Source organism: Mustela erminea, chromosome 7 (genome assembly GCF_009829155.1).
Source record: "Mustela erminea isolate mMusErm1 chromosome 7, mMusErm1.Pri, whole genome shotgun sequence".
Lineage (NCBI taxonomy): Eukaryota > Metazoa > Chordata > Mammalia > Carnivora > Mustelidae > Mustela > Mustela erminea.
The window spans coordinates 42312414-42339148 of record NC_045620.1 but is presented as its reverse complement, the minus strand read 5'-3'; the positions used below and the strand labels follow the sequence as shown (position 1 = coordinate 42339148).

At 53.2% G+C, this 26735-nt stretch overlaps 1 protein-coding gene across 10 annotated transcripts in view; it reads left to right on the top strand.

Annotated features, from left to right (window-relative positions):
• The window catches only part of RRBP1 (ribosome binding protein 1), a 63060-nt gene that overhangs the window by 17819 nt on the left and 18506 nt on the right, over nt 1-26735 (top strand). For 5 of the 10 annotated variants that reach the window (XM_032351462.1, XM_032351467.1, XM_032351463.1 and 2 more), the window contains exons 2-6: nt 5553-7425; nt 20134-20282; nt 21535-21657; nt 24934-25086; nt 25905-26023. In XM_032351462.1, the coding sequence (XP_032207353.1) occupies nt 5574-7425; nt 20134-20282; nt 21535-21657; nt 24934-25086; nt 25905-26023 (2396 nt within the window). In that variant the 5' untranslated portion in view covers nt 5553-5573. Of the gene's footprint in view, nt 1-5552; nt 7426-19206; nt 19298-20133; nt 20283-21534; nt 21658-24933; nt 25087-25904; nt 26024-26735 lie in introns of those variants that run through there. The other 5 variants (XM_032351468.1, XM_032351466.1, XM_032351465.1 and 2 more) reach the window with 5 other exon arrangements.

Genomic DNA, 26735 nt, shown 5'->3' with positions numbered 1-26735 from the left:
AAGAAGAAATAATGAAAATTAATTGGGTATGCTGGATCACAAACCCAAAAAGCTGGTTCTAGAATCATCATTGAAATTGAATCATCAATTTATAACAGCCAAGACCCGGAAACGACCTAAGTCCATACACAGATGAGTAGATGAAGTTGTGCCACACACACACTTGCACACATACTCATGTGTGCCCGCTCACCATGGAATATTATTCAGCCGTAAGAAGGGAAACCTTGCCATTTGTGACAACATGGAGGACCTTGCAGGCCTTATGCGAAGGGAAACAAGACAGAGGAAGACAAATTCATATGATCTCACATACATGTGAAATCTGAAGGAAAAAAAAAACAAAAAACAACAACAACCCAAAACCAGTTTCCTAGAAAAAGAGATGACATATGGTTACCATGGGCAGGGGGAGGGGGAATTGCAGCAAGAGGGTCAGAAGGTACAGACACCCACTTACGACATAACTCCATGCCAGGGACGTACCAGACAGCATGATGACTAAGCTAACATCGCTGTGTGTGGCGTGTCTGAACGTCGTTAAGAGAGTAGAAGCTCTCCTCACAAGGAGGAAAGAATGTTTTTCCTTTTTTTTCTGTCTTGTTTTTGTCTCTATATGAGATGATGTGATTAACTGAACTTAGTGTGGGAATCATTTCTTTCTCCCTATATATGTCAAGGCATTGTGCTATACACCTTACACAGAACTGTCCTGTGTCCTATCTCAATAAAACCGAGTGGAAAAATTAAATTAAATTAGCACTTAAAATTCACCTCCCTCCCTCTTTCCCCCACCACCAAGAACAGAGCTGGGAATATAGATCTTGACAGTTTTACAGGCAGATTCCACCAAACCTACAAAGAACAGGGGGAAGGGGACCATCCTTAGCTCATTTTATGAGCTGTGGGTGACCTTGCTACCAAGATCACATAAGAACTGGGTCATAAGAATGACACCTGATTTCTCTCACTTATGAGCACACATGCAAATCTCACCAAAAAAAAAAAAAAAAGTGAACAAATCTAGTGATACATTTAAAAAAAAAAGGCCCAACATCAAGAAGCGTTTATACCATACGAACCATCTGTGAGTTAACATTAGAACATATATTATTGTGATTCAACCCATTTCAGATTAGAGAAAATGTCAAGTGGTAAAGAAAAAGCATTTGCTAACATTCAGTACCCAATTGTTAAAGAAGAAGAAGAAAAGAAAAGGGAACTAGGAATTCAAGATAGCTTAACCTGATGAAATGTTTCTACCAAAAAACCTATGGTCAGCATGGCGTCTGATAGAAGTGGAGACTCAGAGGTGAGCCCAGTTAGCCCCCCTCCAACCCCAATCAACACCACTTCAGAGCCCTGTGACACGAGAGCTGGGGTGGTAGAAAACGGATGGTCACAGTATTTTTCACAATACTTGAAAACCATCAGACATAGAGGGGGTGGCGCCTGCGTGGCTCAGTCGGTTAAGCATCTGACTCTTGATTCTGGCTTAAGTCATGATCTCAGGGTCGTGAGATGGAGCCCCGTGTCTGACTCTGGGTATGGGTGCTTAAGATTCTCTACCCCCCACCCCGTCCCTTCCCCACTTCTTATTCTCTCCTCTGCAAAAAAACCTTAGGAGATGGTAGTCCTGATGTGGCCGTATCTGCTAGGGTCTCTGATTTATTGTCACTTTGTTTTAGTTTTGTATCTTCCTAGCTAGTCACCTTGTGCCCAGAAAGTGAATCTAGAGACTTGCTCTCTTGGACACCCGCCCAGCACACCCCTGCCTCACTAGTTTCCCTTCCCCTGGCCCACAGCAGAGGAGCTGCTCAGTGATGAGACCCGGCCCTGGGGGTGCTTTAAAGGGTCTCTTCACAAAACCTACTCAAATCCCAATTGCCAAATTGGCCTGAAGTGGCCAATTTGGACCAGGTAGGTGGGCCACACGAGTTAGCAGATGTGTGTCATGTCTAAAGAACTGAGGGCTTCCACTCACATTTGCTCCCTAAATCCTTACTCCCTAGGAATGGAAGAAAATCCATTCTCTCAGGACCCTCAAGGTAGGTCAGTGAGTTTCCACCAGCTGAGCCTGGGAGTGGTCCCCAAGCCTTGGGTGGCCTCTTGCTTCCTTCTCTCCTGGAACCTTGACGTTTCTGCTCTACACTCTTAAGTGTACTAGCAATAGTAAGTACAAGCACCTAGTTTATAGACCTCTCCCAAAGCCATCGAACATAGGTTCTCTGTGGTCAGCCCATACAAGATGTGGATGGTCACATAGCTGGCCCTGTTCTTTGCCCAGTTGGGCCTGGCCTGTGGGAAACCCAGAGAGACATTCCTGCTGGGGGTCCTTTTGTGACAGCATGAATTTCAGAAGCAAAGCCCCCAGAATGCTGGTGTCAAGAGCACACTCAGGAGGCAACCCTGGTGTTCTCACCCCTGTGAGTCTGGGATCTCTCCGTGATGTTCCTGCCCCACCCAAGCCAACTGCCGAGCAACAAGATGGCTGCCTCTCCCTTGGCACTCCTTGCTGTCTGTGGGGATATGGCCTTCACTGTAAATGTTTCGGGGTACTACTTATCAAGACTAGGGCTTTTCATTTTTCCTGTGAAAGATTTCTTTTAACGAAATTCTAACTCAGAAATTAGTGGTGGGGAATAGGGTTTCTTTTTCGAGCAGCCCGTTCTGCCAAACTTGGAAGACATATTGGGCTGCCATCAAACATACATTTGTGTGTGCAGCAGAGGAAGAAATATTCTCCCCAGCTTAGCTTTTGTGGAGTCTGTGCTCCCAACAGAGGATATATTTTTGTATCCCATATTGGCCTAACTTGAGTAAGATTCAAGGCGATTTTTTTCAGCCCTGGCTCTTTTGCCTCCACCACAAGGTTGCCCCAATCCTACAATGCTCAGCAGGAAACAGACCCTGCTTTGTAAGAGCCTGGTGACCGCGTCAGCACCGTGACCCTCCTGCAGCTCCCCGGGAGATGGCTCTTGGAGGGTAGTTGCTGAGAAGCTGCTTGGGGCTCATGGCGTGACTCAGACCCCTGGCATCGCACTGCCTCAGAAGAAGGGGAGTGTGTCAGAGGACTTTTGTCATCAGAATAGACTCCTACAGTGATTATAATGTGGTGTTTGTACCTGAACGTGTCTGTGTTGGCAAAGTTTGGAGAGGTCCTTGTGAGGACCCAGAGTTCTAGTGGATGGATGTCCACCGAGACTGTAGAACGTTCCACACCTTCTTGTCCCTGCCCTTCCATCCACTGGATTCCCTCCAGGACCGAGTAGGGTACAGTTTCCTTTCCTATACCTCGTTTGTGAGTGTGTTCCTAGAAAGGCTAATTTGGGACACCCTCTCCTGAGGGCACCTGGCTGTGGCTCCCACTGTCAGAACCCACAGCCAGAGGTCAGAATCCACTTGCCCAGGGTTCGAAGGCTCCATGAATCCACGTCACACTTCACTTGTGAAGGTTATGGCTGTGATAAAAAGGTTCCCTGGTCCTGCAGACCCAGGGTGATAGTCAGGGGTAAATAAATGTTTTAGCCACAGCTGATGGGGGTTACGGCTGGGGGAGCACGGGCCATGGAGTTTTTGTCACAAGTCCCTTAAACCCTGTTCTAGCAAGGGACTTATTTAGAAAGTGAAATTTTGTGTGTGTTCTGTGATGAGAACGATTCTTCTTTGAACTTAATGTTGAGACACGTAAAACAATCTCTTCTCTGTCCCTTCTTTAAAATGCCCTACTGTGAGAATTTGGATTTTGTGATTTTTTTTTTGGAGAGATTTCCCACTCTCTTGCCGTCCCCAACGGAGGAGGAATCTCAACTGACAAGCCTGGACCTGGCCTGCCCCAACGTCTAGAGATTTGCAGGGGGTGGGGGTCATGCCAGGAAGGGAGCCTGTTGACCTCTCTCCTTCTGCGCCCTCCTCCCTCTTTCCACCTTAGCTTGTCTGCCTTCTTACACTTGTCTTCTGTTCACTAATTCCACCACTGCTCCTCTTTACAGGGGCCTAGGATCTGTTCAGGGGACTGGGACTGTGATAGTAGCATCAAAATTAGTTGATAAAAGATGGATGGATCCAAATAAGTAAGCCTCTTGGGGCTCCTCACTGAAGTCGGACCCAGCCTGGGCAGGCAGCCAGGAAGCTGTGGACTGGTCCACAGGCAGTGAAAAGAGGTGGCTTGTGCTCTTGGTTTGGAAAATGTCATCAGGCAAAGGGCTCCCTCCCTGGGGTGAGGATTGGGTCTGATGACAATGGTTTCCCTTCCTCTTTGCAGCCTGCAGCCATGAAATTCCACACCTGGGGTCTCTTATTCGGTGTACTTTCCCTGACTTCCTGTTTCCTAATGTGCAGATTGCAAATATTGCCACTCCTGTGTGTGTGAGAGAGAGAGAAGTGGGGGAAGGGAGAGGGAGCGGGAATCTTAAGCAGGCTCCATGCCCAGGACTGAGCCTGCCTGACTCGGGGCTTGATTTCACAGCCCTGAGATCATGACCTGATCTGAAATAAAGAGTCCAACCCTCAATCAACTCCACACGGGCACCCCACAAGTTTTGCAACTCTTTAGGAACTATCCTGAGGGCCATTTTTTTCTCAACAAATTTTTGATCGCTTTCCAGGATTCTGAAGGATTGTCTCTGACCCTTGGTCATCGCGTTTATCACAGCACTGGGGAAGGGAGACAACAGAGTAGAGATGGTGTGCCAGGGGCCTGCTGGCCAGAGCGCATGCAGTTGAAAGCCTGTAGAAGGACTTGGTTTAGTTTACATGGTATTTTTATTTTTAATCCATTGATTTCACTTTAGGAAAAAAAAAAGATTTCTAGACTAATTTGAAAAAGTAAGCGATATCTCAACATGGCGCTCACATTTCTACAACAATCAGCTATAGCTGGGTGACGCTTTCCCCCTAATTTGCTGGGACATTCTTGCCACAGTCCTCACCACTCCCCATTGCTCACCCCTGTCCATGCATGTGTTTATGTGCATCTTTGACCCCTGCAGTAGAGAATCTATTGAATTGTGATTGGGACTGCTGAGTCTCCAGGGTATTACATGTCCAGACCTGTACGCTGCTGATGCTCTATTGCTTCCTATCCTAGCACTAACAGGGGCTGCTCATATCTTGCATTAAAACTTATATCTGGGGGTGCCTGGGGGGCACAGTCAGTTAAGCATTTGAATCTTGGTTTTGGCTCAGGTTGTGATTCGGGGTCATGAGATCGAGCCCCCGTGGGGCTTCAGGATCTTGAGATTGAGCCCCACGTCAGGCTCTGCATGGAGTCTGCTTAAGTTTCTTTGTACCCTCCCCACCCTGTGAGTGCATGCTCGCTTGCTCTCTCTCAAATACATAAATCTTTTTTTTTTTTTTTTTAAAGGTGCCTCACTTCTAAAGAGGGGCAGGAAGGAATGTATGACATCAGAGATTGCAGGAATTTGTTTCTTCTTTGAACTTACCAGTCTGAAGAATTAGTGAAAGGTTAAGTTTGGGGGTAGGGATGAGGATGGAAACTAATAAATGCTGCAGTTTCTGCAAAAAGTAATCTACATGTATGTATTTGGCAGGTGAAAGGAAAGCAAGCCAGGATGGATATTTACGACACTCAGACCTTGGGGGTTGTGGTCTTCGGTGGATTCATGGTTGTTTCTGCCATTGGCATCTTCCTCGTGTCAACCTTCTCCATGAAGGAGACGTCCTATGAAGAAGCCCTGGCCAACCAGCGCAAGGAGATGGCGAAAACTCACCACCAGAAAGTGGAGAAGAAGAAGAAGGAGAAAACAGTGGAGAAGAAAGGAAAGACCAAGAAAAAGGAAGATAAACCTAATGGGAAGATACCTGACCATGAGCCAGTCCCCAACATGACCATCCTTCTCAAAGACCCAATGCGGGCACCTGCAGTGGCCGTGGCTCCAACCCCAGTCCAGTCCCCCGTGGTCATTGCCCCCATAGCCACGGTACCAGCCATGCACCAAGAGAAGCTCGCCTCCTCCCCTAAGGACAAAAAGAAAAAGGAGAAAAAAGTGGCAAAGGTGGAACCAGCAGTCAGTTCTGTAGTGAATTCCATCCAAGTTCTTGCCTCCAAGGCTGCCATCTTAGAAACTGCTCCCAAGGAGGTGCCTATGGTGGTTGTGCCCCCAGTGGGTGCCAAGGCCAGTATCCCCGCCACTGGCACTGCACAGGGTAAAAAGGCAGAGGGAGCCCAGAACCAGAGCAAAAAGGCAGAAGGAACCCCCAACCAGGGCAAAAAGGCAGAGGGGGCTCCCAACCAGGGCAAAAAGGCAGAGGGGGCTCCCAACCAAGGCAAAAAAGCAGAGGGGGCTCCCAACCAAGGCAAAAAGGCAGAGGGAGCCCAGAATCAGGGCAAAAAGGCAGAGGGAGCCCAGAATCAGGGAAAAAAGGTAGAAGTGGCCCCAAACCAGGGCAAAAAAGCAGAGGGGGCCCAGAATCAAGGCAAAAAGGCAGAAGGAACTCCAAACCAGGGCAAAAAGGCAGAAGCGGCCCCCAACCAAGGCAAAAAGACAGATGGGGCCCCCAACCAGGGCAAAAAGGCAGAGGGAGCTCCGAACCAGGGCAAAAAAGTTGAGGGGGCCCAGAATCAGGGCAAAAAGACAGAAGGGGCACAGAATCAGGGCAAAAAGTCAGAGGGGGCCTCCAACCAGGGCAAAAAGGCAGAGGGGAGCCCCAATCAGGGCAAAAAGGTGGAAGTGGTTCAGAACCAGAGCAAAAAGGTAGAGGGAACCCCCAACCAGGGCAAAAAGGCAGAGGGGTCCCAGAACCAGGGCAAAAAGGCCGAGGGGACCCAGAACCAGGGCAAAAAGGCAGAAGTGGCCCAGAACCAGGGCAAAAAGGCCGAGGAGGCCCCTAACCAGGGCAAAAAGGAGGGCACCCCAAACCAGGGCAAAAAGGCAGAGGGGACCCCCAACCAGGGTAAAAAGGCAGAGGGGGGCCCCAACCAGGGCAAAAAGGAAGGAACCCCAAACCAGGGCAAAAAGACAGAAGGGACCCCCAACCAGGGCAAAAAGACAGAGGGGGCCCAGAATCAAGGCAAAAAGGCTGAGGGGGGCCAGAATCAGGGCAAAAAAGCTGAGGGGGCCCAGAATCAGGGCAAAAAAGCCGAGGGGGCCCAGAATCAGGGCAAAAAGGCAGATTCCGTTGCTAATCAGGGCACAAAGGCAGAGGGTGTTGTGAGCCAGGGGAAAAAAGCAGAGGGGGCCCCCAATCAAGGCAAAAAGGCAGAGGGAACCTCAAACCAGGGCAAAAAGTCAGAAGGGTCCCCCAACCAGGGCAAAAAGGTGGATGCGTCTGTCAATCAGGGTAAAAAGGCAGAGTCAGCTCCTATCCAAGGCAAAAATGCAGATATGGTCCAGAGCCAAGATGCACCAAAGCAAGAAGCTCCTGCGAAGAAGAAGTCTGGTTCAAAGAAGAAGGGTGAGCCTGGTAAGTAGTTCTGATATCTCTGTGAACTTGGTGGGGGAAGCTGTCCTTCATTCCTTCTGGGGGAGCCTTATGTATCAGTTAGCTGTTGCCACAACAGAGCTGCATAACAAACATTCCAGAATTTGGTAGCTTACACCAGCAGTCATTTATTCATGTTCATGCTTCTGTTGAACTGGCTGAAGTTTGACTGATCTGGGTTGTTTCTGCTGAGTGGCTCATGTTTTGGCTCCTTGCTGCAGGTTGAACCTCAGTCTGTTGCACATGGGTTCCTTCTGGGCTCTAGCCTGAGGCCTCAGGGATTCTGGAGGGCAGAAGCCCTTCTCTTGGTGATGGCAGAGCTGTGAAAGGATACATTTCAAACCAGCATCCTGTTGGCCCGAGCAAGTCATGTGACCAAGCCAGCAGCAAGGGACAGGAAGCCCACTTTCTCCAGTGGGCCAGACTGCTACATGGCGTTGGAAAAGGTGTGAGGAAAAGAAAGGAATTGGGAATAGTAATTCCATCCGCCATGCAGTCTGGAACACTTCTGTGTCTGGGCAGATCTTCGAGGCCTGTGTTCTACCAGCCCGTTCTGTCGCTAACCTCACGTGGTACTCATGTCTGTGTGTTTGTTAAATGAATAATGGTAGGGTGTTTTAAAGGAGTGGTGGCATCCAACCCCACCCCACCCCCAGTTTTTCCTCTTCCCTATCCCAGTTACTCTGGGTCATTTTATGTACTTGTCAGATAATACAAGATAATACAGAACAGTAATTTTCTGTTATGTTTTGAGTGCATATTACTAGAGAAATTGGGCCAGTGAGTTCCAGTTTCATGTTCATCATTCATTTGATACGGTAGTCTTGCATTTTCTATTCTTTCTTTCTTTCTCCTCCCCTTTTTTTTAAAGGTCTTTGACTAGGGGTGCCTGGCTGGCTCAGCTGGTAGAGCATGCGACTCTTGATCTCAGGGTCATGAGTTTGAGCCCCATGTTGGGCATGGAGCCCACTTAAAAAAAAAAAAAAAACAACTAATGACTAGTCATTAGTTGTTTTGGAAAATTAATTGCATTTGTCTTAATGAGGCATCTTAGGAAATCTGAAATGTGTGGGCCTGTGCTTGGTAGCGCAAGGCCTTGTGTTTTTAGCTGGGTTTCCCTTTCTTACCCCTTTGTGAAGCTACATTCACTTTTTCCAGGTTTCCTCCTCCCCCAGCTTGGGGGAGTATACCTTGTGAGGGGACCCTGTGCTGTGTGAGCAGCTCCAGGCTCCTGCTGAAGGTCAAGGATCAGCCCACCTGGCCACACGGGTCGGATCAGCCTTCCAAAGCCGTTTGAAAATCCAGATATTTAGCATCAGTCTGCCTCCGCACGCTGGAGGAAAGGCACACTGTCTTGTCTTTAAAGTGGTGTTCCACTTGACCCAGGAACAGGGTACTTGAGGCATGAAGACAGGGAGGGAACCAAGAACTGGCCTGTGTTCTGTAAAGCATGAGGTGTGCTCAGAATAGAGCTTGCTGTGTCCTCTAGCCATTGTTACTGTGTTCGGCTTTAGACATGAAGTAAGGCATGGAATAGGTGCTTATGTTAGGAAGGAGGGCAAATGGTACTAATTTCCAGGTAATAGAGAGCCTTGTTTGGAGGAAGACCTAACTTTCTGACCTGTGTGAGCCCACATGGCAACTTGCTGGTGTACAAAGCAATTCGGACAGAGAAAAGAAATACCATGGCTGGGATAAGAAAGATGAAATACTATGGAATGTGGCCAGTGCACCTGAGCCTGGCATTTGATGGACTTTTGATTGATTTGAATGCTTAGATAGCCCCATGTGAGCAACCCTCGACTAGCTCTCTGGTACCCACAGTTCAAACTTCATGGCCCTGGAGCCCTCCCTGGCCTGAGCCAAGGTCTCCTCTATTCAGAGAAGGAACTCCTTCCTTTCCCTAAGCTTCTGCTCCTCCTCAGCAGGCAGCATCCCCCCAGTAGCCTAGGCTCCTCACACCTCCAGGCCCCTGAGTTTCTGGATGCCCAGGGCCAGCCCAGCCCAAGTTGTACCCTTGAGTGCACAGGACCCTGGAGAAACTGGGGGTGGACAGGCCATGAACAGACACCCAGAAGCTCACCCGCAGCCCACAGACTAGAAGGTCAAAGGCAGGTGGCCAGGGCTGACTGCTGCCCCCTGAGCCAATGGAGGACCATGGGATGTGTAGTATGACTGCATGAAAAGAATGTGGTCTGCTTTCCACTAGACAACACGGTCATGGCTGCAAGACCAGAGCCACAAATGCTAAATATGAGTCTGATTAATTCTGGAACATGAAACTCCATGTATGAGAGGTCATTGCAGCAGAAGGCTGAGCCCCACTCTGTAGGCAACTGGGAAAATCCATGCTGTCCATGGACTTGTTCTTCAGACCCTCAGTCTCCACAGCTTCTGGCTTATTAGAAACACAGAAAGAAACCAGATTTGCCAGAGAGGCAGGAATATCACTGCAAATGCCTCAAGGCTCCCAGAGTGGAGAAGGGTCTGGAGAAGGCTCATCACTGACCTCTGACTTCAGAGTGCTTCCTCAGAGCAAGTCCTGAACTGCATGTCTGTATTTGGGAACACCAGACCCCCAAACTAAGGACAAAACACACACCTCACTCATTCTACCCTTAGGCCCACGATCACTTACAGATAAGAGGAGTGAAGCTGCTGGAAGCCAGCAGAGACACACCACCTTGCCCTTCATGCCACCCTGGCAGGGACTCAAGAGGTCCTTACTGTTCCCCTCCCCTGCACCCCCATCTAGCAAGCTCTGGTCCTGAGACCAACTAATGCCGGGCATTAGCGTCTCTTGGGAGCTGGTTAGAAATGCAGAGTCTCAGGCTCCACCCAGAACTACCGAGTCAGACTCCCTCTGGACAAATTCTGCAGGTGATTCATCCGCACGGCAAAGCTGAGGAAGCACTGCACTGGGGGAAGTTTCCAGAATTTTTGAACACACAGACTGTCTTAGGAATACTTGGTATTGGCGCACAGAGTGGTCTGCATCTGCCCCAGGGGGTGGGGGTGGGGGTTGGGGTTGGACTCGAAGATGGCTCTCCACCCAACCACAGGGACACAAGGCTGAGATCCCACAGTGCACACTTGGGAAAATGAAAAACGAAGTGTTAGTTTCTACCCCATGTCCCTAGACTCTCATGCTCCCTCTGAAGAATGAAGAAATTCACCTCTCAGGTATCCTATCTCCACTGCACATGATAGTCTGTGGCTGGCGCTTCCTTCTCTGTGTCTCTGACCATCTATGCCACTGCTTTTGCGGCCAAGTGCCCCCTCTTGGCCTTTGCAGTCTTCTCATTGCAACATCGGAGAGAGGTCCCATCTCCCATCATCCAGGCCGATCCATGTTAGTTTTGGCTGTCTCGATGTTTTCCAGGGTTTGCTTTCTTTTTAAATTAAGTTGAATTCATCGAGCCCTTACATTTTTAGAGGGGTCCAGTCTAAGCAGACTCTTGCAAATCTTAAACATGCTGCCCGAGACCAGAACATTTCTTCCCCCCTGTTGACATGATGCTCCCTCCCCTCACTGGTCTGTAGTCACCTGTCACCCGTGGCTGCCTTCCCTGGATTGTGCAGGGAAGGGATGTGCAGGGAAGGGCATGGCCACCTGCACAGTCAGTTCTTTTGGACACTGCTGTTCTCAGCCAGAGCAACCAGAAGAGGAGAGGCCTGTGAAAATGAGCACATCTCTGCAGCCCTGTGTTGGCACCACGCAGCTCATCTCGTGCCTTGTTCTGTCTGCCTATATCCCGAGTGGCGTGGGGCATGGCCCCATTGTCCTCCCTATCCCAGTGCGATGTGACAAGTGAGGTCATGGAAGCTGCGGCCAGCCCATGGCACGTGGCAGATCAGCAAAACCTGCAAAACGTGCTCCGGAGCTGGGGGCACCACAGACGAGGGTGTGTCCTCAGTTGTCACCAGGTGGGCCCAGCAGGGTCCTCGCCGACAGGCACCCCAGAGAGAGACAGGGCAGGTGTGGAGGCGGACTCGGGACGTGCTTCTACAGGCCCAGCTTGGAGCTCTTCCAGCACTTCCGATCTGTTTTTCCTACAAGAACAAATCAGGGCCATGTGGCAGCTTTTTACTGCTTGTCATGGCCAGATTTGACAGTGAACACCTGCCTTCTAATCCATGCTTTAAAAATGTATTATTGTATAAATAGGTCCTTCCAGCAAACAAAATACGAGCAATACAGAAGCGTGGAAGGTGAAAGACCGAGTCTTTCCACTCCATGCCTCTCCCCACCCTTTCCCGGGGGAGCCCGGGAGACGTTCTGCTCAATACCGCAGCACACCCAGATCGGGCCTGTGGGACACACAGCTTGGGGGGCTTGCTTTGCTTACCAGGATACTGGTGACATTTTTTTCCTACTGTACCTATGGGACTGCTCCCTCCAGCTCCATCCTGCTTCAAAGCAGCAATGTCTCATTTGTTTATTTAAATGATATTTACTAGTGTGTGGTTTTTTTGGAAGGTGGATTTCTTTTTTATTTATTTATTTTTTTTTTACAATTTCAGAGAGAGTGAGTGGGGAGAGGGGCAGAGGGAGAGGATCTCCAGCAGACTACACTCAGCAGTCCAAGAGGCAGGGCTCGATCTCATGACCCTGAGATCGTGACCTGAGCTGAAACCAGGAGTCAGGTGCTCACCTGTCCAAGCCACCCAGGCACCCCAAGAGTCAGCACCATGAATGCCACGGTGACGTATGTGTGTTAGAGTGTGAGTAGCTCTTTAGATACGGCATGGCCAAGTGGAAAGGCAGGTGCATTTTTAATTTAGGAGGACAGTGCTACATCACTCCCCAAAGACATTTCACGATTTCCTGTTCTCGCAGAGTGGTGACAGGCCCACACGAGTGTTTCCCAGAGCCTTGCACCCGACTTGACCTCTCCCGTGGTGCTGTAGGAATAGCGATCACTTCAGGGGAGCATGAGAAACCCAGGGGTGCAATAAAGAGAAGGCACAGATTCTTTTCTTATCATTGGCAGAAGAGGGAGCTCAGGGAACCGCAGAGAAGTGGCTATTTCCCCGCAACTAAAGCTCCCGAGTGTGTGCAGCCAGCTTGCAGGCCTCGGCTGGCTCATTCTCCTGTTCGGTGTTTATTAGGAAAAGCTGCGGACCTCTTACAGGAAGTGCATTGTGTACCTGGTGGTGGTTTCTTGAAAATCTGTTTTTGCCCTCGGGCTCCGTCTTTACAGTACTTCTGCCAGCCTGCCTGCCCTGGGCTGCACGGGTGCTAACAGGCTGGTGAGCGGACGCTTTTTAGGTGAGCTGTTTCATCCCAGCGCCTGGAAGGGAGTCCAGGTTTGCACACTGCAGGCCTGGCCCCCCGATAAAGCAAAGACAGTCTTGGGGAATGTGGGGTGCTCATCTGCACACACTCCACACTGTCCGGCTTCTGCTGGAGTTCGGCATGCACACTGCTACTGCTGAGTGGGGCCCTCCCCTCCGGCACTGGCTTCAGCGGGGACCCCCTCCCCTGTCTGCGGCCTGTGCGCCCTGGGGTCAGAAGCTCATCGAGTCAGAGCCCAGGGGATCCCGGCCCACCTGCAGAAGGTAGAACCCGCTTTCAGACACCCCACAGTGACCCTGTTACACATACACACGCACAAGTTCATGTGGGTGACAGGACCATGGGTAAATTTTAGTTACCTTTCCTTTGCTTTCTGCATTTTCCATTTTTTTCGTGACCTGCGTTATTTTTTAGATGGAAAATAAAAAAAACAAACTCCATTATTTGTCTGTGAGGCAAATAAACAGGCACTCACTGTACCAAGTGGAACTCCTCACCTTTCAGGCACCGTGAGGCAGCCCAGCCCTGACCATAGGTCCCTTGAGCATCTTCCAAGCATCAGAAAGGAATGCTACTCCTTCAGGGATCGTCCAGGTCAAGGGAGGAAAGTGGCCAGTTCTCCTCAGGCACATCCCAGCCCCTGGGTGCCCAGTGCATTGTCATGAACTGAGCTGAGATGGAGTTAGTGGCTCCCACATCTGTGAAGCTGGCAGGATCTTGGGGGAGGTGGGGGAGGCTCAGCTCCATATGGCGCAATCCCTCCCCCACCCCTGGCCTCTCCTCCCAGAGCAGGCAAAAATGCACAAATAGGAGCATGTTCTTTAATCTAATGAAGCAGGGGTCACCAGAGGTCAGGGCAGATAGGGAAGAATTTTCAGACACACTAGGGAAACTTTGCTGAAGGGGTCTGTAGCTTAGCAGAGGCCCTAATCTTAAACCATGTGACTTGATAGGTGTGACACCCCTTCCTTCCCACAATCCCGCCCCCCCCAGCACCTCCCACAATGACCTTCTTGCACTGTGTGTTTGCTGGGTCACCACCAGGAACGTGACACTATTGTTCTCAACCAGATACTTGGTTAGGCATGTGGTTTATGAAGCTCCTTTCCATGCATTTATCCCCTTATAGGTCTGTAATGTGGATTTGTAGGTTTACGTGCTTTTCCAAAAGCTTAAACCGAAGTTCAGCTCTCTTTTGAGACTTCCCAGAAGTCACATGGACAGCAGATGGTGGCAGGGACAGCCTCAAGCCTTCGTGCCTCCATTTGAGGCCCCTCTCAGGCCAGGCCCAGCCCACCTCGGCGGCCTCTCTTCAGACCCTTAGGGCTGGGGTATAGACAGGTGTGTATTGAGATTGGGTCTGATACTCTTTTCTTACGAACTGTTTTTCAGGGTTTGAAGCTCTGAAATCTCTGTAGGGCTTTTGAGCCTTTGTTCACTTTCTGTGTAAGTTCTTCAAACCAAAATTTTCTTTTTTGAAAGAACAAAAGCATCGCTTCGGGAAGGAGCCGAATCAGTATGGCACTGCCATGTCTTAGAGAAGTTCCTGGATGACATTCTTCCAGAACTCTCCATTCAGTCATCTTAAAACATGGCAGTGCTGGGGCTCCCGAGGCCACCCTGAGGCAGCTGCGGTCAGGAAGCCCACAGGTGCACAAATCTTGTCTTTTCTGCTAAAAATCTCGATCATTATTTAAGTAAGGCGTGTTCTCCTTGGACCACCTACATGCCTGAGGAAGCCTGCGGAAGGATCTTGCCCAGAAGTCCTACAGGGCTTGTCTTTCTTTAAGAAGTACTGTGATGTTTCTCTTCTCTCTCTCTCTTTTTTTTCTCTGGGTATAAACTGGATTTTGTTGAAATTTGGGGGAAAAAAGTATAATGAGTAAAAGTCATTTAATCTATGGGATTTTTAAATTCCATGAGGCATTATTCAACACACAGCCTCTGGGATTTGTTAAGATTACTTTTTTTCTCCAAAGTGAAAGGCCGGATTCAGAGGCCCCCAGATTGGGCTGCTCTTAACATTTTTGGTACTTTGTTCCATGCAGTTAAAATGCCAGATATTAGTGTCTGTGGCAGACAAGGAGCATGGCTGCTTCTCTGGGGATTGGATTGGGAGGGCAGGGTGGCCGCTGGGCAGTGGCGGACTTCGCAGCCTGTGCTGGGCTTAGGGTGTGTGCGTGCTGCCCAGGAGCCTCTGCCCCCTGCCTCCAGTGCAGTCATTGGATCTTCCGTCCGGGGCCTTGTAAGGGCTGCTTTCCCGCAAACTCATATGAGGACCCTTCGCAGCCTCCACCCCACAGTTTGAAGCCAGTGGGAAGACTGCCGACATGCTGGCCAGTCCCACATCTCTAGAGAAGGGTGTGCTTGCTGGCTTCTCTGTGGTGTTGTGGGGGTGCCCTTTGTATGTGGGCCAGCAGGAGTCAGGAGCTTATCTCTGTCTCTAAGTCAGATGGTTGCTTGTGCAAGGAGGCGCAGGGGAGCCCTTCCTGGGGCCTTCAATCCGAGTTTGGTTCAGGATTGGGGATGTCAGGGCCTGGAGGTCCTGAGGTTGGGGTCTGGCTTCCTGCAGTAGAGCCATGCGGGGCCACTGGCCTACACTGTTGGGGTGGCCGTTGTGCAACATCTGGACGCAGCAGCCATTTGGCCTGCATCTGTGTGTCTGAGATAGGACAGGCCTGCAGAACTGGCCTGGATGTTCCCTGAGCAAACGAGTGTTTCTGCTACTGGAGTTCTCCCTCAGCCCCCCACACCTCACCCCCGGGGCAGGTTCCACTGGCAGAGTCCCTAGATTGACACCTGGGCCTCTGTCCCCCTAGCTCAGCTTCTTCAGTGCCCTTGAGCCACCGCCCCCCCCCCCCGAGATTTTCCCTCCTCTGCCCCTGCCTCCCGCCTTGTCCCCGCCATGTGTACAGGCACAGACCTTTCTCCCTACTGGCCGTGCTCCTTGTCTATGAGACAGAATCCAGATCCTTGGGACCTAGGAAGACATAGACCCACTCTAGTCTCCCTTCCCTCTGCTCTGAAGAGCAAGGCCCTTCCAAGCCTCGTTGCTTGTCCTTGCTGCCCCCACCTTGAGCCAGCCCTCGCCTTCTTGGCTGAAGCATCTCCTGCTTTGAAATCTCTCCTGGCACCACCGCTGCAGTTGCTTCCTTGGCAGCACGCCCTCCCCACGTTCCTCTTAAGTGGATCGGCTTCGTGGTGCCCACGCGTCCCATGTCTCCTCTGCCTCTTAGCTGGTGCTTCCACCTCCAACTTACCTTCCAGGCCCAGCAGTTTGCTGGCTGTCAGGTATACCACGTGAGCATACTGTGGATGGTGACCGCTGGGACCGGCCCGCCCTGGGCAGCCTGCACCCACCGCTGACATTGAGCTGGCGCTCTGGGATGAGCTGTTGCATGGCCTGGGCCATCATTCCCTCACTGATGAGCAGCTGTTGGCACCGCCCTGCTGGTGGAATTAGCTAGACGTGCACTGGGCAGGAGCTGGAACGTTTCAGTAACTGGACACCAAGAGGGGCTGCTGCCGACGCGGTGCTGGGGCATGGAGCCCTGTAGGGTCCTGAGCACTGACACTGGCTGCTGGGGATCCCAGTAGTTACACGAAGAGAAAACTATCCACAGAGGATCCCGTAGTTGACAGCACAAAGACACTCCTAAGAGCCTGTTTGCAAGACCAGTTTAATTTTTGGTGACTAAAGCTCCCAACAGGGCCACAGAAGGGCGCCTTATTTTGGAATTGGAGGTGTTAACGCACATTATCTAGTGGCTCATGCTCCTTGGCTGGGGGCCTGGCGGGGGCAGAGGGCTCCTTGCTTTAATAAACATGAGAGGGTGCGAATGGAGCTGTGCCCCCCATGCTCCCTGCCCACACAAGGCGGGAGCCACAGGGTCTGTGGGCTGTGCCGCTCTGTCTGCGGGCCTGGCTCCTGGGCACCACCTTTGCGTGACCTCTCTATTCCTTTGGTGGAAGTCAAAGGAAGGGCTGAGTCCCTTTAGCTCCCCTGAGCCCCTCCCTTTGTGCGTTGCCTCTTTTGGGGACCGGGTGTGGTGGGGCCTGGGACCCTTCTGTGACTAGGGCTTGAAGGTGGCCCCGCTGGTTGATTCTGCGTTGCTTTTTATGCTGGGTGTTGTTCCAAACATGTTGGGATTTAATCTTTGCAATGAGGCTGTGAGAAAGGAAAGATTATTACCCCATTTTGCAGATGAGGGAACTGAGGCCATGGGAGGTGAAGCAACTTGCCCAAGGACGCACAGGCAGGCAGGAGCTGAGCTGAAATTTGAGCCCAGGCCACCTGGCTCAGGGCCCTTTTTCTGACCATGCTGTCCTATAGCCTGAGGGCAGAGGTGACTTGCAGGCTAGACCTGGCCCACAGATGTGTTCAACGCTACAGTGGTTTGATTAATTTCTTTTTCATTGAGGTAGCTGTAAGCAGTAAAGGTCTGGAGGTGACCCATAAAAAGATCTTGTTTCTGGCTTTCCCTGGCAAGTCCACATCTCTGAGAGGACTGCATGGGAACCATCCCCCAGAGGACAAGGAACACGTCTGTGGTCACCTCGCTCAGGAGGCTACTACCCCCACCCCACCCCAAGTCAGACCGGTGCCATTCTTGCAGGGCCTGGCCCCTGGGGCTGTTCACTGGGTCTCCTGCTGGATGGGTCTGGATTACTTAAGAGCCACCGATGAGATACTGATCCTGTCTCCCCACTCCTTGCTTTCCTGCCGCGTCCTTCCTCAAGGCCGCCCTGGCATTTCAGACTCACAGAGGTGGGCAAAGCACAGGACCATGAAGGAACAGGCCCTCGAGAAGCTGACCCCACTAGGATTCACTGTCTCATGGTCTTTAGCAAGTCAGCTACCTAATGGACGAGACGTTGGTCTTCGACAAGTTTATTTTAGTGCCTTAAGATCTCATGGTCCTGAGGATTGTTTCTAGTCTTCACATAATTGCTGGAGATGCACAGCGCACGGGCGTGGGTTAGCTTGTTAGCACCTTTTTTGTTGCAGGGAGTCCGCTTGCCCATTTCCCAGACACGGGCATCAAAATGAGCTTAGTGCCACTGGTTTGGTGAAAGAATCTTGAAATGCAGAAGTGAATGCAACTCACATGGGGTCCCCATGTTCTGGTTTCTACTTCCAAGTGGTTTTTTCTTTCATTGTTACTTCCCCAGCTCTGGGGAGAGTAAAGACGGCACCATTCTTACCTAAAAAACTGAATGGAAAATTGTAAAGTTGTGGCTCCCTAAATATTTAAAGGGGGCATCCATATGAACACAGGGACTACTCTGGAAGTTTCTGTGGGGAGATTGGGCAAGGGGCAGGGGAGAGTTCAGTGTTGCTGTACGTAGCTTCGGATTGATCAGTTGTTCAAGTGAACCAATGGCTTGGTTCCCTGATAAATCTAATAAAATTTAGTAGAATTGGATTAGGAAGTTTGCATAAAGGTGAATGGCGCTTACAGAACACCCTTGGGAACATTCTGGGGTCCGTCTCCCTGGCCCTCCAGGAGGGTGCGCAGTCTGTCGAGACTGCCGAGTCTGTGAGGAAGCAGATCCATGGCAAAAATTAATCTATTAAGAATCTATTAGATTTTATTTAACCCAGTTTGCCCCAAGTATCATTTCAACATGCAGTCGATACAGAAAATCATTACAGATGTTTTACATTCTTTTTTTCCCCCTATACCAAGTCTTCAAAACCTGGGGTGCACTTGTACCTTGTAGCACACCTGGGTTCATGACAGCCGCATTTCAAGGGCCCAGGGGCCCTGCGTGGCTGGTGGCTGGTGGCTGGTAGCTGGCATGGTGGGACAGTGCAGGAAGGGGGGACACTGTGCAGGGCTTGGCCTCAGAGGGGCTGTCCTGCCCTGTCTGACCCCAGCTGTGTCTTTGAAGAGTGGACGTCCCTCTTCTGGAAAACCTTAGCAGTAAGCATCTTTCTACAGGCTGAGGGGGAAACGCGGGGTGGGGGCGGGGGGCTGTAAACCAAAATGCTAACGGTGGGGTTTTCTTCTAGTAGCAAACTCTAGAGGGGGGCTTTGCTTCTATTTTGGCTCTGCTGTAGTCAGAATGCTTTTTCTCGTGTGTATAAGTTTACCACTGAGATTATCTCATACACATATCTCAGTGAAAAGAAGAAAGGCTGAAGAGAGCGCGCACCCCACCCCCGCTTCATTTTCGTGACACCCTCGAGCTCTTACGTCTTTCAGCGTGGTTATTTTTACTCTCTCCAGCTTCACGGGGGTAAAAAATGCTACAACGAAGGTGCTCGTAGCAACCAGCTCGCCCACACCCCACATTCCCCCCATTAAGGTATCATGCTAATTGCTTTGACTTGTGATGAAAATATTATGACTAGTCAGTGAAAATATTGTGACAGGCTAGAGAACTTAGGGTTGCCATGGAAACCTTCCCCATTCATTGTCCTCAGTGAGGTGGGCTTAGGCGAAGGTGCCTCGGCAGGCCAGCCTCTCTCCCTTATGTCACTCTTCTGCGACACCCCAGTCAGTGGGCTGTGGGGCAGATCCGGGCATTTCGGAGCGGGGGTGCTGCCAGGTGGGGCACCTCGGGTTTCCCTATCCTGTCTTCAAGGCTGCATGAGAGCCTGCAGCGTGTGTGTGTGTGTGTGTGTGTGTGTGTGAGGGGACATCAGGAGCACTGCAGAAGTGACAGGTGGCTGTTGGCCCCTGACTCTGCCCTGCTGGAGCTCACTTACAACCTGACAATTGGGCAGGTCCATTGTGAAAAGAACCAACCTCCCCTCTCCTAAAACCGGTCTTGGACTTGATGAAGCAGGAAATAGCGTTTGAACCCAGATGTGTGCGAAGAGCTTCCTTTTCCCCTGGACCACAGAGATGCAGCCTGAGAGGCAGGAACCTTTGCTTTCCATCCTCCTCTCCTGACCACTGGGTTGTGGCTGTGAGGTCTTTGTGTATGAGGGGTCGTGGGGCCATAGGACTCAGTCATGGCTAAGGGCTAAACCTTGCTGGGCTGTGCAGGGCAAGAACTGGACCAAGCAGTTGGCTGGAAAAAGAAGGAAGGAAAAAAGCACCTTTGGGGAAAGTATGCCTTGCTTAATTCTGCTCAGTTTGATAATAAAATGTGGGGTGGCATCTCCCCTAGTCCAGGATAACATCCTTTCTTTCCTCAGGGACCTCTCCCCCTCTGCTCTCTTTGGGCACTTGGGAGGATGGTGGAGGACCTGTAGTGTGGTCTGCTTCTCAGTTCTCCAAAAAAGCGTGGGGTACCCATGGAGGCTCTGCCCTTAGCCTGCACAGCCCCAGCAGCTGGGAGGCCTTGGCTCAGCCTGGCTCCCTGCTGCTCTGAGGCAGAACCAGCTTGGTTGCTGGGGTCTGAGGGTAAGTCCCTGCTCCTTCTCTCTCACTGCACAGGGCCCCCGGATTCCGACAGCCCTCTCTATCTCCCCTACAAGACGCTGGTGTCCACGGTTGGAAGCATGGTGTTCAACGAGGGGGAGGCCCAGCGGCTCATTGAGATCCTGTCCGAGAAGGCTGGCGTCATTCAGGACACCTGGCATAAGGTGGACCTACCCTCCTACTCTTCCCTTAGGGGCCGGCAAGTTGCAGTTCTCACCTGGGACCCCAGCCTCGCCTGAATGGTCCTGGGTGGGCTGGCCACGAGCAGCTTGTTTAGCTGCACAGAGGTCCTGAAACAGCCTCCGCTTGCCTATCTCGGCAGAAGCCTGCCACCCCTTCACAGGCTGCATGAATCACCCCATTACGCTTCAGCTTCTGCCTCAGCCCGGCCACCAGCCTAGCCACAGAAACAAGAAGGCCATTTCAGGCCAGGGCCCGGCTCTGGTTCCAGATGCCTGAGGGTGAACAAGGCAGCGGGGGCCTAGTTGGTTTGTGGCCAGGGCTCTGGGGCAGTAAAGACGGTGTAGGGACCAACTGCATGGTGGGGGGCCCTGAGACTATCTCAGAAACCCCTTTCTCTGCTGCCCCTCCTGCCACTGGGGGCCTTCTCAGAGGCCAGCACCTGCCCGGTGGTGTTGGTGGTGAGTGAGCTGCCCCCAGGAGATGCTGTGTGGCACGCATTTGTTCCTTACCCAAAGTCGGAATTGTAGGTAATTTTGCTAGAGAATTTGTGGCACCTTTGTGATTAATGAGGTCGGAGTTGATGTATCCTGAGAGCCAGACATGTGAACCCCTGCCCTGAGACCAGCGGGGCTTACTTCCTTCCTGGCCCTCGCCGAGGTGGGCACGTTGTGTGTCACAGGGGAGCTCCTCGCTCAGTGAGCTTGGGGAGGGAAGGGTGTCTCCTGGCGTGTGAGCGACTGGATGAGACCAGGAGGACCACTCCTCTAAGAGGACAGGCCCGGACCCACCTCAGGCCACTATCCCCATAGTAGGAGACCTCCCCTCCCAAGGTCTCCAGGCTTCAGCTAGCAGCCTGAGGCTTCACACAGCAGCTACAGGTTGGGCACCAAGCTGGGAACGATGGCTCATTGCGCCTCCATGGAGTAGGAAGAGGCCCTGGCCACCATTGGTCCGAGTTTGTGGGAAACTCCATGCTCCTAAAAGCTAGCCCTGAGAACCGAAGCTTTGGTCTAAACAGCTCTTCTGTACAGTGGGCCTAGAGGCCTGGCACCCTGGGGAAGTCGAGGTCAGGGAGCTGTTCCCAGAAGAGTGTGCAGTCAGGTTAGAACCAGCTCATATAGAAGCCCCATCCCACTTGATCAGGCCCCTGCTGTCTCGTCGTGGGTCCCAGTCTGACTGCTGGGGTGGGGGGACGTGGCCCCTTGGTTAATGCCACTCTGTGGGCACTTCTAGGCCACTCAGAAGGGCGACCCCGTGGCGATTCTGAAGCGCCAGCTGGAGGAGAAGGAGAAGCTGCTGGCTGCAGAGCATGAAGACGCGGCTGTCGCCAAGAGCAAGCTGAGGGAGCTCAACAAGGTACTGCTGCTTGCATGCCTGTCCTGAGTACCCCCAGGCCCCGGGCCGTGGGAGCGTGGGGCGGCATTCCCACCTTGGCTCCCTGCTTGGGCCTGCCGGCTCACCACTGCCTCCTGCAGTGGTGCATCTGGGAGCCTGATGCCCTGGAGCAGGTTCCATGGTGGTGGCCCCCCTCCCGTAACCATGGGACTAAACACAGGTGGACCTGAAGACGGGGGTTAGGGCCCTCAGGTCGTGATGGGCCATCTTTTTTAGGGTATGCACCTTGAAAGGAGGTTGGGCCCAGCGGACACAAAGTGGTTTTGTTGAGAACGGGAACAAAATCTCGGGAGGGGAGTAAAGGAGCTGCTTTTCTCCCTTCTCTGCTTTCTGTGGAGCGGACCTGCAGGGAGACGGCCAACTCCTTAGTGGCAGCTGACGGCTTGCCCAGGTACCGCTTGTACTTCCGGAATGATTGTCCCGGGTCCGTGCCGCCCCTGAGGGCTGGGGGCATCATTCACGATGTGTCGGGACACAGGGCACAAGGGGCCACCCCCCCACCCCATGGCTGTCAGAACTCACTGGGCTTCTTCCCTTGCCTTTCTCCTGAAGAGAGCCCTACACACGGTTCAAAGCTGTCTTTTCCAGTAAAATTCTGTGGCTTGCTCTCATCCTCTCACTGCTCACCTGCTTCTCCTGTCCAGGCAGCAGGCCCAGGGATATGGCCCAGGACTGGTGATGTCCCACGCGATCTGGCCTGTGGCCCTTCCTCAGAGCCCCTTCATCTGCTCGTTCAAGACTAGTTGGAAACAAGGCAGCCTGAGTTTCTGACCCCAGTTGGAGAGCTGTAGCCCTGAGCCAGACAGTGAAGTTTGTGTGGTGGGGAAGGCAAGAGCAGAAGATGAGCCTTCTGGATGGTTCGTCTTGGGTCATGCTCTGCCAGCTGGACAGCACACCACTGGTTAAGTCTGTGGTTTCTGGGAGCCTTCCTTCTGTGTCCTGTTTCCGGACACAGCCATCCCTGTGAAATCTGTTGACACCTCCCCCTCCCCCAGCCAAATAAAGTTCAAGTGAGAGGAAGTGGGAGCAAGCGTTCCCACAGCTGCTCGGCTGTGCCGGTGTCTGGCCAGCTCCTTGTGTCTGCCCCCTTGAATTTAGGGTCAGCTGGAGGTGTGGTGAGTGAATGGGTGCAGCCTCAGACGGTCACAGTGCCCTGTCTCTTCTCCATTCCTGGGGTCTCTAGCTACTATGGGCCGCAGACGCAAGGGGGGAATGTACCCCACAGGAGCCCTTAGGTGCTTCCTTCATGCTGGACACTTACTACTCTCTCTCAGTGGTAGCTACTTGGCAAGAATTCCACACCCACAGCGGCAGTCCACCTGTAGACACCCTCCCCACGTCCGGATGCGTTCCAGCTCTCGTCCGATAGAGTAGCTCCCAGTCTACAAGCCACAGGGCTCTGTGAGACACGTGGGGACAGCCGCTGGGTGCTCGTCACCCATCTCGCTCTGAGGCGTCCCTCCAGGCCTGCCTTCCTTTACCATACCCACCTCCCTGCAGCCCAAGGAGGCCCTCTTGGGCTTCCAAGTGCTAACGTGGTCCTGTGAGGGCCCTCTGCAAGCTCTGCCAGCGGCTCCTCATCCTCACACCGGAGCCTGCACCCCTGAGCTCCCGCTCCATCTGCTCCCCCAACACGTGGCTCTTCGTTGACGCCCTTGGGCCTCTCCTCCTGCTCCTCTCTTGGCCTCCGATGCCTTTCACTGCGTGGCTGGCTGGAAATTTCCCTCTTATCCATGAAGATTCCTTTAGCCTCCGTCCCTCAAGAAGCCTTCCAGAACCCCATTTTCTTCTCCCAGCGCCACGGAGGCATCACTGCAGTCATGTGTCATTGTATGTCCCCTGTGATCCTAGCCACCTCGCTTGGCTCAGCCTAACAGGCTGCTTGTTAGTGAGTGGCCACTGAGGCCCCGGGCCAGCACACGGCTAGAGGAAGCCTTCCCAGCCTTGGGTGACATATCTCCCCCAGGGCTCTGTGAGATCAGCTGTAAAATGGGGATCGTGACCCCCATCTTACCGAGAGAATGGAGTGAGACACTTGTGTGTGTCAGGGAGGATGCGCAGTGGTCTCCCGTTCCTGTAGTAGTCAGTGACGTGTCCCTTGGCGTGGACCTCACACTCCTGTGGGCGCTCTCCCTGGGCAGGGCCAGGAAGATGACTGTGAATGGTGAGGCCATGGGGTCGAAGATGGCCTCAGGGAAGGCTGGGCAACACACGCAGCTCTGGTGCCCAGCAGCCACCCCATCAGCCTAGCTCCTCCCCCAGCCTCTGATTTGCTCCCGTCCCAGCCCCGGGAGGGACACTCTGGCCCTTGGGGATAGGTCTCCCTGGCAGCCGTGGCCTGGAAAATGAGAGGTTTTCCCACTTCTCTGGTCTCCTGCCCAGGAGAGGGATGGGACAGGGGCTGGAACTTGTGAGATGCTTGGTCACCTTGTCACCCAGGCTAGTTGGGCCCATACTGGGTAGTTGTCAGCCTGGGTGGAGGCCCGCCAGTCAGAGAGCACCCCGAGCCCCAGCGGCCTCTTTGCATCAGCCTCCCCACAACTGACACTTCCCATGGCTTCTGGCCATGGCCATTCTTTCAGGAATGACATAGACTCCAGCCAGCCCCTCTCCTACCCTGTGCTCTGCCTCCTCCTGAGGCTTCAGGTCCCTGGCCCAGCATCCTGTGCTCATTATGGGCCTCTGATGCTGAGCAGAGCAGATGCTCCCTAGGCTAGGGGGAGGACAGAGCAGCTGAGCCAGAGACCCAGGCCCCTGCAGGAGCGGGCTGACCCCCTAGTCATGGTGGGATGGGCATTGTCCCTTTCCCCACCCCAGCCATCAAGGCCCACTGCCTCTTCGGTCCTGATACAAGCACTCGAGTAGGGCCTTCCAGGGCCCAGATGTCCAGGACCCAGCCTAGCCAGCATGCCATCCCCTCAGCAGGGCCTAGCCAGTAGTCCAGGAGACCCCAAGACCATGTGGCATGTTTACACAGCTTCCAGCATCCCCTGCTTTTCACGTGGCCAAGGTCTGACATCAAGACCCCTACTGGTCAGGCCAGTAGGATTTTCCGCAGACCTCTCGTTGTCTCCTGCTGGCTCTCTGCAGTGGCCGACTTAGTGTGTCTGGGAACTCAGGGAGCGGTTAGGTGATGAGGTGATATCTGGGCTGTGAGGACATTGCCCCCCCGCAACAAGCTCCCGAGTTCCCGCCCTCACTTAACTAACCGCCTCTCTGCCCTCTGCGCTCTCCTAGGAGCTGGCCGCAGAGAAGGCTAAGGCCGCAGCCGGGGAGGCCAAGGTGAAGAAGCAGCTCGTGGCCCGGGAACAGGAGATCACGGCTGTGCAGGCGCGCATGCAGGCCAGCTACCGCGAGCACGTGAAGGAAGTGCAGCAGCTGCAGGGCAAGGTGGGCGGGGCTGCGGGACCTGGGCTGTGGGCTGGGGTGGGCGGACCCCGGTGGGCACTGGAGGACACCTGGTCTTCAGCCTCTGGTCTGGTTTTAGAGGGAGGGGCCGTTTCATCTGGCCAGCTCTGGTCTGCCTGCTGTGCGTATGTTTCATGTCAACAGTCAGGAAGATAGAAAACAGACTGGAAAGAGCACTGTTTTTTAAAACTGCCTCGTCCTAAGTGGCCCACGCCACGTCCCATCTCCGGGGTGCTGGTTGGTCAAGCTTTTGGCCTTCATGGGGCTCCACAGTCGTGCTGGCTCTGCTTTCTTCACTCAAGGTTGGGAGGACCCCCTGAGGCAAGAGGCATGAGCTGCCTGAGGCCAGCGGGGGCCACCTGCCCAGCCCTGCCTGTGGAGCCCCAGCCCAGAGCCTCGCGCCCCGACTGGCGCTCCATTTGCGGTGGGCCACTGCGTGGCTCGGGCTGCACCCCAGGAAGTCAATGGGCAGGAAACGAGACTCCCTCAGGGCCACTGTCAGCTGTGGCTTGTGGCTCTGTGCTTGGAGTCAGGGCACTTCACCTGGCTTTGTCAGAGGTGGTGTGCTCAGGGCAGGCCTGCGGCCCAGGCCGAGTGCTCGCTGCCTGGAGGCTGTGAACGGGGAGGCGGAGAGGAGAGCGGGGGTGCTTGCGGGGGGTCCCCCTGCCTCTGACGCTGGAACTGTGCAGTTTGGAGGGCTTCTCCTCCCCTCATGTGGAGAAGGTGATACCCTCATTGCCTTTGTGGGCTGGGGGCTTCAGAAGCCAGCTCTCTCCGACGCCTCTTCATTGGCTTTTCAGATCCGGACTCTGCAGGAACAGCTGGAGAACGGCCCCAACACACAGCTGGCTCGTCTGCAGCAGGAGAACTCCATCCTGAGGGATGCCTTGAACCAGGCCACAAGCCAGGTGGAGAGCAAGTAAGCCAAGCACCCGCTTCAGACAGCACGAGGACCCGTTTCTGGGGCTCCGGAGCTGGCGAGGGTCCCTCACACCTCCTTCGGGGCTGTGTGGGTGCGCTCCAGCTTCTTACTGGCTGTGGGGCTGGCATGGTGGCCTGCGTAGGTCCCCCACGTGCACTTGCACAGCCACCCTGGTGAGGGCTCCGGCCTGACTCTCCCTCCCTGTCTGGTTCTGAGCGACCAAGCCTTCCAGTGCATGGCTGGCATCCTCATACGTAGTCAAGGCCCCAGGAGAGCTGGCGAGCCCCAGCCTGCCTGTGCCGGGCGTCCACACAATCAGGGGCCTCTCAGGTCCTGGCTGGTGCTGGCCTCTGACCTTTCTGGGAAGCAGATCCTCTTCCAGGTCCTTCTTCACAACATCCTGTTAGGAGGCTTTTGAAAATGTCTGATGTTGGTCCAGAATATCAGGGGCTTGCAGATTGTCCAGAATCAGAGTCTGATGGTGATGTGGGCCTGAGCCCCTGGATTCTCCACCAGGGAGGGGGTCTCCTGAGCTGGAAGGGACATTTGCCTCAGGTGCACGGGTGGTAAGGAGTAAATACCCCTCACAGCACATGGCCCGACTGGCTTAGCAGGGCTCTCGCTCTCAGCCTCGCCTGTCAGGAGCTCAAGTGCCAGGGCATCCGGTGAGTGGGCCGACCCCAGAGGGCCCCAGTGACCTCACTTGAAT